Source organism: Topomyia yanbarensis, chromosome 3 (genome assembly GCF_030247195.1).
Source record: "Topomyia yanbarensis strain Yona2022 chromosome 3, ASM3024719v1, whole genome shotgun sequence".
Classification (NCBI taxonomy): domain Eukaryota; kingdom Metazoa; phylum Arthropoda; class Insecta; order Diptera; family Culicidae; genus Topomyia; species Topomyia yanbarensis.
The window spans coordinates 174,335,138-174,349,437 of record NC_080672.1 but is presented as its reverse complement, the minus strand read 5'-3'; the positions used below and the strand labels follow the sequence as shown (position 1 = coordinate 174,349,437).

The 14,300-nt window shown below is 38.1% G+C and overlaps 1 protein-coding gene across 3 annotated transcripts in view; it reads left to right on the top strand.

The window, feature by feature from the left end:
• The window catches only part of LOC131686769 (LIM/homeobox protein Lhx5), a 158,627-nt gene extending 144,622 nt beyond the window's left edge, over nucleotides 1-14,005 (top strand). For 2 of the 3 annotated variants that reach the window (XM_058970752.1, XM_058970751.1), the window contains 2 exons: nucleotides 10,216-10,480; nucleotides 10,560-14,005. In XM_058970752.1, the coding sequence (XP_058826735.1) occupies nucleotides 10,216-10,480; nucleotides 10,560-10,786 (492 nt within the window). In that variant the 3' untranslated portion in view covers nucleotides 10,787-14,005. Of the gene's footprint in view, nucleotides 1-10,215; nucleotides 10,481-10,542 lie in introns of all 3 variants that reach the window. The other variant, XM_058970753.1, reaches the window with a different exon arrangement.
• Nucleotides 14,006-14,300: the final 295 nt, after the last annotated feature.

The window sequence follows — 14,300 nt, the reverse complement described above, 5'->3', positions numbered from 1 at the left end:
TACCTTTATTTGAAGAGTATGAATACCGCAGATATTTAAAAAAATTAGCCTCGGCGGTTGCTTGTTTGTTTTTAGCTGTAGCTGCTTACTTGTAAAGACTCCATCATTACTAAATCAGTGAGAAATTCAGCTGTACGTCGCTTTCGGCCTCGATTCGAGATTCGCAGTAGAGCTTTGGAAATTGGCTGAAAGTCTTCAATTGAAATTAATTGCTTGGCACTTTGCATTAATGGTAGTGACCTATAGTGCCTCCAAACGACTGACCTGTCGTGTCCCCAAACGTGTGTTTCATGTTGAGGCCCGTATTTTTTCAAACCAAAAAATATCGAAGAACCAGCCCAATACTCGTTTTCAGCATTAATTTTTACGTCAGAAAACAACTCCTTTGACATTTTTTACATTGATTTGATGTACTGCACTGGGGACGAAAGAAAATGGGTATTCGCAGAACAACACGCGAAAAATTAAACGACACTATAACTACTACAACCAATTCACTGTAATACCTGATATGACAGTCGTTAACGGAGTTCTCTACCGTATATCTAATTCATGCAACATTAGCGACGTCTGCAAAGGCCCTATACCAATTGTACCCCCATACCTATTTGACCCAATTCTACTCTACGCGTGAGTTATTATTCCCGTTTAGGCATAAGAACTAGTGTTAGGTATGCGGTTTTCTGTGGAATAGTAGTTTAAGAATTGAGTTTTTTGTGTTTATGTTGATTGTAGATGTATAAATTCATACCTCACTATGAGCACGTTTTATATAATATGTCTTTCGGGAACCATTCCTTCACAAAGAGCATCCACAATTTTGCGGTTATATGCTTATAGGGTTGAAATAACACTCCTACGGCCACTCAAAACATCTTATCCCCGCGATCCAATCGGTCATCACATGTTCGTTTTCACGAATTTTGCTGCTTTAGTTCCCCCGACAAAATGTTTTGACATGTAGACTGCAGCATACCGCGCGATAGGCGAAGTGCTGCGGCGAATAGTGAACCGAAACAGACACACGGGACCGAAACCAGGCACGAAACGGCCTCGAACATCGATATCCTGTTGATAGGGGCGGAACCGACACATGTCACTGTTTCCAACACGCCAGACAACACCACGGTGGGTGCGCAGTTCGAACCTTCCCCCCTGTCGTGGTTGCGCTCTCAGAACCCGGTGTTCCCTCCGGCTACATAACACAGCACGTCAAAGCGATTTCGGTTAAAACGGTTGGAAATCATCTCTTCGCAAGTCGACGTCTCGATTGAATTTACAAAAAAAATGATCACCTCTTGTGAGAAATGTTACATTCAATTGTTGATGGTAGAAGAAACAGTATAATTATTGAATTACCTTCACGCACACGGTGCCGACGAATCCGGTTCCTGTCCGCCGAACTAAATTACTCTCTTATTCACTCAGCACACAGCCTTTGGCGCACATCCATTGTGGCGGGTTTGATAAATCAATAAATTGTACAAAAATAAACAAAAACCGTATGATAATCATCCCACCGGGTCGCCTTTCGACTGCTGTCGGCTGGGTGCGATTTTCGAAATTCTGTTATTGATTATCATCCCAGTTCGGCTCGAGGAACTGAACTGTCGAAAGGGTGGGTGATCAGGCGCTGATGGATGAAAACAAGAGAATAATCGATAAGCAACCTTGTGGGTCGAAATAGGAACCCCAACATAAGGTAGTTGCTTGTTGTCGATATTGATCGAAGCGAGACTGAATGAGTGAGAGGTGCTACGACGACGGTGTGTACCCTGAAGCACATAATTTATCGATCGTTATTATAGGCTGTCAAAATAATATGATTTTTACGCGCCTCCTTTCTCAGAAGAACGCAAGCATTAAATCGTCATTAGACATGCAAAATTCTGCTCTGAGAGACAGGAGAGCCTTTTTCGATGGTGTTTGCAGCCTGGTTTCGACTTCAACAGAATCTCTCGGGCCTCACGGAAAAGAAGGAAACCAGTCAAATATGTCAAGGATTTTCAGGCAATAATTCTTCCCATTCGTCGAAGTACCGGTAATAAAACTTCCCATGCATCATTAAAGGGGCAACATAAAACGCGGAACTTTATAAGGTGCCAATGTTTAGTGGTTCGGCAAAACCTTTTCGTTGGGACCACCGATAATGACGTTATGCTCTGTAGAAAACCGTAAAGAGTACGGGATTCTGTTCCATATATGGGAAATACGTATCCCTGATCAGTAATGTGTTTTTTGCTGTTTGTTTGCGCATGAAAATGTTTTAACGAAATGTTAAAGCTAGATATAATTCAGACCGAGGATTAAAATTTATACCTATCATTCCGAGACCTTGCACAAAATAAGGATAAGGAATTTGGTATTGTGTACCACTGCCGAATTTCGAAAATTTTAGTATTTCGAAAGTTATAGTAAAAGATCTTAAACAATTTTATTCCATCAAGCTTAAATCCAAACGCTACAACCTATATTATTTTAATTAAAATGAAAATACCAATATCCGAGCCAATCACGATATATTCGCATACGTGACCAAATAATAAAAAATGCATGTGGTTTTCGCTATCGACTATCGTTAACATCCTCAGGTGTAAAGTTTTTCGCTTGAGTTTACAATATACAAAGTTCAAAAATGTCAGAAAAATCACCTAGCGCTCAAAAAAATGCAATTCAAGGAAAAATTTTCATGCGGGCTTCGATGCCTTGTGAACCTCTGATCAAATTCATTCAGCATCATTTAGGCTTTTTGTACTTTACATATGCACTACATTGTATTTCTGAATGTAAATTTAGCATGAGTTTTACTGCCCGTGATCGCAAATCAGTCCCATAAAGATAGGAAATTCCATATATTAAAACAGTTTTACTTAGCATTATAATCAGAAAATTCTTAACAAATTTAGTTGAAACACTAGCTCTTCTCTTTATATACAGTCCTAAACACTCATTTGCAAGTGGGTTATCCCTCGTGCTCGGAAACAATTGTGTACCAATGGTCTATCTTCTTCACTAAAGTGCGTTTGTCAGTGACATTACCATCGCATTCGCGACATTTGTCCCAACTAAAAATATATTTAAATTGACCGTTGAAGTTGCGAAACATTGTGTTCGAGTGTTCTCTGTTTGTCTATGTTTAAGTGTCATACGGGAAATTTTTGTACTTTATAAAAACCTTTTCGAATAATTTGTTAATTGGTTCTAATTCAACTATTTTCAGTGCTTAGGATCTTCAAAAATGTTATCGAATTACTCATCTTCACCAGTGGTGCAAATTTTTATTTTCAAATGCCAACTTTGAGCTCAATCAAACCCAACCATGAATTCCCTTAATTCTTTTCATATAACTTTCAAGTTGGCGTGATTTTCATGACTAAACACTTCGCCTTCATTTCAAATTGATGCTTTTTCATTCACCAACCAAAGTTGTCATCTGCTCTGTAGAGACTCGTTTAGGTTAAATGTTGACATATTTTGCGTTTTCAAGCTTACACGAACAGTAAGAAGTATGTTCAGAGTACTTTTGCTTGAAAAACCTTGACAATATCCCAGTACATAGATAATCACAGGGTCAATGACATCGAAAATGAATGGAAAATGATTGAGCAGCTCGGCTGTTAACATAGTAGCGTATGATTTGAGATTTGTTCTTCCTTCAAGTTCAAAACAACTTGGTGAAAATTTGCAGCTCTGATCTTCACAAGTTATTTTAATACGGGGCTTTGTCTCCCACATTTTCAATTTGGTCCAAATTTGCTTTAGGGCGTATCTAAAAATTATTTTATTAAGGGAACATTTGTTTTTATTTTATGTTAAATTTAAACGCATTTTGGAGCGCTGATTTCCTTATGAGTTTTTTTATTTCACATTTTTATAAGTAGAGAGTACTTTTCTCAATGCGAAGTCTTTTTGCAAAGTAAAATAATATCCGTTTTGGCCTCATGGAAATTAATGCTTTTTGTACGCATTAGCACAAACGATGTAGAAGATATTATTTGAATCACAAACAATCCGTTTTCAAATAGTTATTTTAAAAATAAATTATGAGAACGTTATACATGTTTTATTGGATTGGTACTCAATCAAAAAATGATTTGTATTCATACACTCTGAAAATCGTTTCGGAATATCAGAACAATAAAAGTTGTATTAAAAACTTTGTTGTTGGTATACTTTAAATAATAGGGTAATTTTGGGAGAGAAGCCCACTTCTTATTTCTCGTATATAGAATCACTTTTGTACGATAATATGATATTGCGAGTTTGTCTTTCGAAGAATTACAATAATGGAGATGTAGAATAATCCTTATGACTAACTCATAAAATTTATATAAATGATTATGTGCGACTAGTTGTATCGCTTAGTACGGAAAATTTCAGAACCACATAAAAATTTCGTTTTTTTTTTTAAATTGTTCGATTTTTTTAGTAAATCATGTATTAGTAGAATAGTTGGGGCCTTTTGAAAGGCACTCTGATCGAAAAACGGTCATCTATAATTTCAGAGGAAAATGCCGTCGTGCGGCATCTCTCCCCTAAAAGTGGGAGAGATGACACATCAAAATTGCGGGTGTGATGCTGTACGCGATGGCGGAGGATGCGTAGCTAAGCTGTATTTTTTTCACGTCAGAATGTCATTTAATGAATATTTGAATCAAATATTGGTTTTATTAAGAGATATCCACAAACTAACGGACTTAATACATAACCCCCGCAGTGGGGAGACTTGCCCAAAAAACGATCACAGAATTTTTTTATAAGTTTTAAAAAAGTAAATCAAGAAGTCTGCAAAAACTATGACCATGCATAATACCTTTGCTCATTATAATCTCAAGGATTGAAAACTTTTTTAGTGATTTATGAAGGTTTAGCTGAAAACCTGGTCAAGTCTCCCCATGTTCTCCTACTAGCATTTGAGTCGAAATTGACCTCAAATTGAATTTTGAGTCGAAATGCACTACAAAGTACTAAACTTGATCTGCGAGACGGACGAGCTTCGGTTGTAATCGTTGGTTGCATAAAAAGCACTATTGATGTTTTATTTGGATTAATTGATAGTCCAACACGAAGACACTATTACTGAACATCGGATAAGGCTTGCAGTATCAAATCAAAAAGTGTGAATACCGTAAATACCGGTGATCATTATATGATAATCATCATCGAAACCATATGTTGGAAATCCGAGTTCATTAAGAAGCCATTCATGAGCCATCGGCAACAAGTTTTCAGGAGAACAACCGCAGACACTCAGTTTCCTGATTACTACTTGTCCTAACGATGAGCACAGATGTCAATTGCTAAGCATGGTGTGTACCCAGTTTGTAAATATAAAGGTATTCCATAAGATCGTTCTGCTTCCACGTTTTCATAAATACCATCAATAGTCCTACACTTGATTATTTTTACGAAATAGCTTTTTCAATCTTATGGACAACAATGTGTAACAGAAGGAACTTGCCCCTTTGGTATGCATTTTGCATTGAATCGGTGGTGCTCGCACAAGCTAATATTCCGAATGTGGTGGTCGATTAAACGTTCCACTGATTTGAGAACTAAGCAGGTCAATCTTCTCGGCCTAAAGCTCCTTATAGCTAACGCGGTCACATTTGGGGATGAATATTATAATTATTTCGGCTATGATAAAGGACACTGTTGCAGAACTAGAAGTAAGAACATTCTGAAAAATGGTGAGTTAAGCGTAAGCGTTTATGTAAAAAAATAGATCAAATGTGTTGGGTGGCAGCTGCGGTTGTGCGTGATCTCGCTTTAAAGGCAGGCTACGATCATTGTGGCCAATGCGATAATCATGTGTTCTTTCTGGGACGTCATCATATCCCAGGGATAGCATAAGAGTATGTGCATTGAACCGGAGTCAAATGGGTTGCAGGTTTGAATTCTGGCCTGGGGGATTTTTTCAAATAATCGCTTACGCTTAACTCACCATTTCATCCAACAAAATAGAGGAGCACCTTGTCTCGAGCGCTCCTATTTTGAATTGCCTCTTACAACGTAGTAGCAGGAATCCAATGGATCGAATCTTTGCTGAGATACTTTAACCCGTCTGTTGCCAAATGGCCTCTAGGCTGGTTTTGTCCGGAAAGAGATAATAGACTTTGATCAACCACGGGAAACAATTTCGATTTAGAAACGTATAGTTCGTGGATATACTTTTTTTCATTGTCCTTCGTCAAACAATACAAAAACATGAATTCTAAATTAAATTTAAAATTTCAACAAGTTGAATATTTCGGGAGAGAGGGGATTCGGACCACCAGGACCTCTACTCTTGATTCGCCATTGTTTTTACCCCTTTTTTGGTTCTACTATTTTCTATCAAACTTAGGCGCTTTTTGCCTCACGGTTTAAATCAGATGATCTTTGTTTTATCCACTTCCTCTTTGGTGGACATTATGTCAATTTCTGATGTGCTGCATTACTTTTTACTTCTATTATATAACAATCTAATCAGGGGATTCCAAGGATCTAATTCAATTTTGTTATTGGATGATCTTGATGTCCAGACATTAAAAGTGTTTTCACCAGATACATTATGAAATAGAGCTTGGTACGTTGTTGTTAGTTTGTCTGAAGAATAACCCAACTTAAAGATGCAAATATAGATTCTGAACAATATGAAAATAAAACACTTTTCGTACAAAAAACCAATCACAGTCAGTCATTCCGTTACAAAGTAATGTTGAGAATATACAATTACTGCGTTAATATTGACAGTACCAATCCTTTTTGTTGAAGAATCGAACATACGATTTCTGATTTATGAGACTAGCGCATCACCGCAATTCCACAAGGCACATGAAAAATATTCAAAATGCATATTAAAAAATGAAGGTGGAAAATCGAAGCCTTTCCATAAACTGAAGTAACGCCCATTTTTTTCCATAAGAACGTCAAATCAGATTACTTTTCTATACATATTCAAAATCAAGAAAAAAGTCCCGTTATCTATGAAGAAAACGACCCGACCCTAAACGCTCGAGTGTTGAGTCATTGCGGATCGAAATCCTTCCATTTGTATTGAATGTGCTACGGACAGTTTAGCTTCTCTGTCGATGACTATACATGCCACCGCCGCACCGAGTGCCGACATGGTCACGGCGCTGCGGCGGTGCTGCCGTAGCAGACTACAAACAACATAACTTTGTTGGACTGCTCCTGTAAAACGTAGTACCGAAAACAAGTCATGAAATGAATGAAAACAATAACAAAGTTTTATGTAGTGGTACATACAGCTTGCTGCCTAAGGTCGAGAAGGCGCTTATTTCGCTTAGTCATCGAAACATGATTAGCTACGAGTACACCGACTGGCCAATAGGTTGCGACGCCATCATCATCATCATCATCTGCGCCCGAAGGCCTGGAAATGGGAGTCGTACAAGCTCCCAATCGAGCATGGTAGGGGTGGACACGGTTACCATGATTTTGTCCATCTCAGCAACCAGCCATCAACGATGAGGAGGACAAAGAAAAGCCTATACCAAAGGAGAAATGGGCAGTGGTTGCTTTGATGTTTCCTTTCATCGACAGTCTATCAGCAGAAAACTTGCCGTGCTTGTGTATAAATTTGGAAGTGGCAAAACAGACTGAAGTCGAAATATCATTCTGCAACCTGAAGAAAGTGCCCCCTCACTGCACTAAAGGGAGAAGGATGAGAAATTGTTATACCATGGAACATAGTTGTTACCGATGCCGCCACTGCTGATCGCGCAGGGTAACGTTTTATGCTCTCATGGCGTAACAAATTTCCCGTCGAACCACCTCCTGGTGGGCACACCAAGGCTGGCTAGGGGATTTTCTCACTCTTGCACGTTTCTGACGTTGTAGTTTTTATCATGCTCCAGCTAGCGAGAATCGATGGTTTTTGCTTCGCTGTTCGCTGCCACCGGAGAGTCTCAAGACCCATCGGCGGAAGGATCCGTGTGATGGGGAACCAATGCGATGGTAGGTATGATGATGGGCGATTTGACACAGGAAGGTTGTACGTCAAGTGGTATAAAAAAAGAAGAAAATCTCACAAAAAACGCATCCAGTAAGAAGTTTTCTCTAACAGCAGTGATGATGAGAAATGTGAGTTGAGATTTCACTTCGACGATCTTTGTTCTCCTATAGCAGGTCGGCTTGATTCTTGTGGAACCGGGCGGTACCAAGTAATGGATGAAATGATTACATTCAGTGGTTGAAATTATTGCTGTCATTACACTAGCACTCTTGATCAGGTAGCAACTCTTGCAACATGGTTGAATAGATTTTGCAAAGTATTAACTGGTGCAGAATCATCTTAAACCACCGAGACGAGAGAAGGTAACTTTTCCGATTACAGAAATCATTACTGTATTATTTGATATATTAAATAGTGAGGTACAGTTATTTGGTAATTGTACAACTCTCTTATCATTTCGATCATTTGTCCTGAAGGAATTATTAATCGAAATTTATTTTATTTTACTTAATGGATGGCCGTATCGTCAGTATGACATTACGACTTGGCGGTTATGATCAATAGCAAACATGGTGCTTCTCCAAAAATGGTTAAGAACGGATCAGGGAATGTGTTGTAAATCATCTTTTAACAAGTAGCTAACCATTCTACATTATTATTTAGTGGAATTGTTTCTACAGTTATATCTTTTAAATCCTACTATTTTATTTGTAAATGAAGCATTTTGAGGTGCCTATAACCCATCTTAAAATTCTTTACTTACTAATGAACATGTGGACTCAAGGACTCAAGGCACCCACTCAAAGATATGGGTGATTGCAATTTACATTTAAATCAATACAGTCCTGAGAATACGTGAATTAAAAACCCCAACGCTCCTCACAGCTGCGAATGGTGCCTCTGAATGGCCATTCAGCGAAATAAACAATAAATCTCACAAATTATGAGTGCGCGTATAAAGTAAACCGCACTGTATATGATCACAAGTCGCCGGCATGCAGCCGGTCAGTTGATCAGACAGGTTCGTTCCGAAAAGAAATGTCCAACTGCTAAATGAACCGCTAAACTGCAAATTTTAAAAATATATTCTCATTAGCATATAGCGGTTGGACTAAAAACACTTCGCATCGTTACCCATCATCATCATCATCACTAAAATAATCAGTATAATCGTTGTCGTTATTACATGTTATCAAATGCGTGCCCAAAGGCGGCCAAAAGTTCTAAGCAACGGGAGAACCGCATCGATCGCGGCTCGTAAAACACACAGCTTAAAACCCAATTTCACTGTTGGGCGCTACCCGCTCCAGATAACTATAATCAGCATGCGAGGCAGGAAGGCCAAACGCCGACAAGATTAACACACCAGGAGATCGACTGTCGGGCTGGGCTGTTGTTGATTTTATTTGCCTTCACAGCATTATGGTGATGAGAGTAGCTTTAAACCTATGACATGATTTGTAGCCGGAATTACTTGGGAAGCACAAATCCTAAATCATCCAACCTAATCTACCGTTCTGTCACTGCCTACTGTTTTGATGTGATCGTTTATATTTCGCGTACCATGAGAAAGTCAGACACTCCTAAAAATATGGAAATTTAGTAGGATAGATCATTTGATGTACCTTTACTAACTTTTCACGGATGCTATTGGTGCAACCAATCGAGCGGAACATGGCACATACATATCTTCTGGGTCCAATCTGTGATGGGTCGTAAAAAAACAGTTCCTCCAAAAGAGCAAAGAGGGAAATCGCTCATAACTAATTTTTCCGATTGTTATTCATCTCTCCCGCCGCATTGGAACTTCGAGGGTCCCGTCGTAAAAAGCGGGACCAAAGAATGGCGGATGGCGAGGAGTCATGAGAAAAGTGAGTGTGAAGGAGACAAAATTATTTACACGCCGTCGCGAACCAAACCGTAAAACGAGTGGGATTGTGCGCGACAAGAAGAACAACACAAACGGTACGATGGGGTATGTTCAAAGAACTCTTGCCGACGGCGATTTACGGCGGACTGATTCACAAGACGGTTGTCGATAAAATTATTATAATAACAATAAAAAGTTTGATTTGAACGACAATTTAGAAGATCGTTACTGGTGTGCCGTTTAGAACCAGTCTTTTCCCTGTTCTAGTTCGAATGTTATGGTCACTGGAATGCCGAAAACTCATGAAGATGTTGAAATATTTTTTTTCTGAATGGGTTATAGGAGTCATATTATATCATATTTTTATTCTCATCCTCTATTACAGGTTTGGTTTCAAAACAAACGCTCGAAAGAACGAAGGTTAAAGCAACTCACCAGTATGGGTCGGGGGCCCTTCTTTGGTGGTGCCAGAAAAATGCGTGGCTTTCCGATGAATCTTTCTCCTGGTGGACTGGACGAGCCCGGATTTCCGTACTTTGCTACCGACGGTAAATTCGACTTTGGTTATGGTGGTCCACCGTTTCATCCGCACGATGCACCATTCTTTCCCGGTCATCCTGGCGCGGGACCAATGCCTTTTAACGCTCCGGGTAAGTCGTGAAAGAGTGCTCAATTTTTTCACAGTGCCGATCAAACAACAATTAACGCACAGCTTTCATCCACATGCAGGAGGACCAATGGACCACTCCGGACCGATCCCCATGGTGAACGATTTCGGCGGTATGACACCGGATACCAACTTTCTCGGCCAGCCGAATGGTCCACCGGGAAACGCCGGAGCCGGGGGTGCACCTGAAAACATGATCGGTGGCCCTCGGCCCGGTAGCCCTGAATTCATGACCTCCGGCAACTTCTCCGAACCTCAGAATATACAAAACGAAGGACTAGTTTGGTAAAAATTACTGAATTTTTTTAGCATTGTTAAGTGATAGTTAATTTTTAAGTAATTTATTTGTTTTTGTTAACTATTTCCTAATGGGTCTGGAGTGAGACAAGAAGAAGAAGAAACAGATTTATTATGTTTAAATTTTTTCGCAGACCTCTGCATTTAAACGAATTGTGTACATATAGTTACAAGTGAACCCTCATATCACAACTACAAATATTGTTTGTTCTTTTTTGGGTTTGTTTTCTGATTTTTGATGCTTTGCTTGGAGCATAAAATCGATCGCGCAAAACAAGCTGGCGTCAGAAAGTATTTTTACATATTTTAAGCGAAGGAGTCGGTTCTCCTCTGCTCTGTGTTCAGCGTTTGTTTAGTTGTTTTCGGTCGTAAAATTAAACTTCACTTCGACATTGTTTGCATAACACATCACGTAAAATGCTAAAAAATTAACAAAACGAGACTAAAAATATCAAACAAATGCAAATAATGGTCTTGCCAACACGGTAGGACTGGAAATGTCGCTTCGTTCCGCGGTATGACGATGACATCATGAAACTGAAGCAGCTACCGGTTTTAATTGATTGGTAGGTTTGTTTTTTGTACTTTGCAAACTAATAATCCAATGCATCCGAAAATGCTCACTGCTCGAGGAAAACCGAACTATAATATCGTTTCTGTGCAATGATATGCCGTGTTCAAAATTTATGTATTTTCCTGACTATTTTGATATTAGAATACAAAAATCGAATATAAATATCAAACGTAATAATCACTCGAAAACGTCAAGTATGAACCTTCAGTATAAAAAGCGGTAAAAATAAATAGTTTATTCACAGGAAAATCCGTATAACGTTACATTCAAGATTAAAAGTCAGATGAAGCAAAGTGCTTTATAAGAACCGGATACATATATTGTTTTGCGGTTTTTATACTAAAGGTTTTTTAAACTCTTACATCGGAAAGCTGCTGTCAGATTTTTATGCCTGAAGTTTATATCCGAATTTTACATTCTAATATATTTGAAGAGGGTTTTACAAAGCATGTTCTGTTTTTGCAACTTTTATTTTCGGTCGCTCATATGGTTTTGGTAAATGAAAAATCCACTTTAGCCTGCGCATGTCAATGTATATTGTTTTTATCATCATGGAAACAAGAGCCATAGTTTCAAATCCCTTGCCAAATCATCGACCGTCAGATACATTGATTTACGTTAATGGAAGTGATGGATCGTTTGTGCCGGGAAGCTGCTCAAAGCCTATTTGCTGGCTTCTCGAAGAAACCGTCGAATGGGGTACAAGTAACGCAGCAGGTATTTTGATTCAAATTTTACCTCATCATGCACATTTTCGAATTCGTCACATGTTTACTGTTGTTAATTGTTAAAAAATGGAGCAAAGTTCAACGTCTGCTTAAAGCTTACAAAAGCAAGTCTTCAAATATCTCTTAGTTTCGTGCAATTTCCGTATTCTTGTACGATAAAAAGCATTCTTTCGATGTTATGTATAGTGGGATCTTCTATTGAACATTTTCTAAGATTTTCTGCCAATATGGATCGTTACCTAAAGAACAAGTTCTTTTGAAATTTTTATGACTTATCATTTTGGATCTATAGCGCAATAGCATAGTTCAATGGTCACAATGCTATTGTTCTATTTGCGGTTGATTTAACATAGACTTTTAACCTGTTGTCAAGATTTATCACCGAACGCAGAGCTCAATACAGTGAAGACCCGATTTTATCAGCCCCCGATTTTGTCTACCTCTGAATTTATCAGCGTTTTTGACCCGATTTTGTCAGCCTCACATGAAACTTGATGGTTGGAAGTTTGACGGGCTCTAGCAAACTAACCAAGTTGATTTCGAGTAAAGGCTTGAGCATATTTTTCTTATCTTAGAGATCCGAAATATGCAAAAATAATTTTTTTTTTCGATTTTGCGCCGTCAGACCCCTTTAAGGGAAATTTAAACTAAATAATCAGAAAGGGTTATGAGACTATATCTAGGGGCTAAAGAAGCATATTTTAAGAGCTTCGGTTTATTAAAAACGAAAGAAAAATGTATGTCCCGATGTCATTGTCCCTGTTTTACCAGCCTAAAATTCACCAAGGCTGCTAAAAACGGGTCTTCACTATATGTCATAAAAGCAAATAAATCTCAATTCACTTGCTCACTTTGGATGCTGCAACTGGCAACTGGCAATCCACCTATCAGTATTATTGATCTAAATCGACGTGAATATAGGTTGTACAGATTTTATAAACTAGACCAAACCCAAGTGAGCAGCTCATCGATGTTGTATCAGCGAAACTTTTTTATATTTAAGCCACTTGTTATTTTCTCGTATTGCTTTAAGACATGCCTGGAATTTCTTTAACTATTTTTTAAAGTTTAAAAAAAAACATCTAAAGCTCAAAGTGAAATGAAAAGTTCCAATGCAATAAGTTTACACACGATAGGAGAAAGACAGGCAAAAAAGTACCAACATAACATAGCGCAATCATCCACCTACCAAACTCCTCATAGCATTATCAAAAAAGATATTATTCGTTCAATGCTCTACGGAAGTTTTTAACAAGTTAAATTTCTTTAGGTTCGTACGAATGAACAATTTGTAAATAGCATTTTAACGTTGCGCCTTTTTACACGCATGTAAGGAAATCTTTAGCTTAGGAAGCGGACCGAATCCCAAAAAAAAGATTAGCAAAACAGTGAGAATGAATCAGATAATCTCGAAGCCGATATGAATGGGGAGCGCAATGCGGATGGACGAACAAGAAAATAGATAAATTTTAGATAAATCTCAAGCGAATTAGTATCGATACATGATAAAACAAATAATAACCCAGAAATTGTATAGAAGAAAATCGATGGGATGAACGCAAAATCGTTGAAACAGAAAACCTGTTCTCCCTTTGTATTCTTTTTGGTTTATTTCGTTACTGGAGGATAAAAATCACTATCGAATATGTGGACAAGCGAAACTAACTAATGTTGAGAAGAACAGGCAAGATGTACTCGTAAGTGTAATATACTGCAAAAAGGTTGTAAATAAGTGTCGGAAAAGGAGTTAAGAATAAGTGGGAACTTGGAGAGGAATGAACATTGCTAAAGTATTTAAATGTCGAGCAGTGGAAAACAATAAACAGTGGTAAGCATATAAGAAAGGAAAGAACATTGTGTTAATATTTATAGGAAAAAATATGGAAAATAATAAAAGGATTAAAATTAATGTGGAATTCTAATGAAGATTCTGTTTATCCGAAATATCCTTGTATCGTGTAAAATTCTTATTGATAGATTACTTACATTAAAGCGCTGAGAGCAGATGTCCATCACCAACGTTTGAGTTGTGTGAAAATTAACTATCTTTTGAAAGGTAAGTTGGATAATCACTTGCTACTTCAGAGGTAGTGTGTTATCAATGCTGCAATTTTTGTGCTTAGTTCTCAGTCGCGTTGAGCATACCCAGCACTACATATATAGATAGCCTTTAGGAAAATTTCAGTTCTTCCATACATAATACA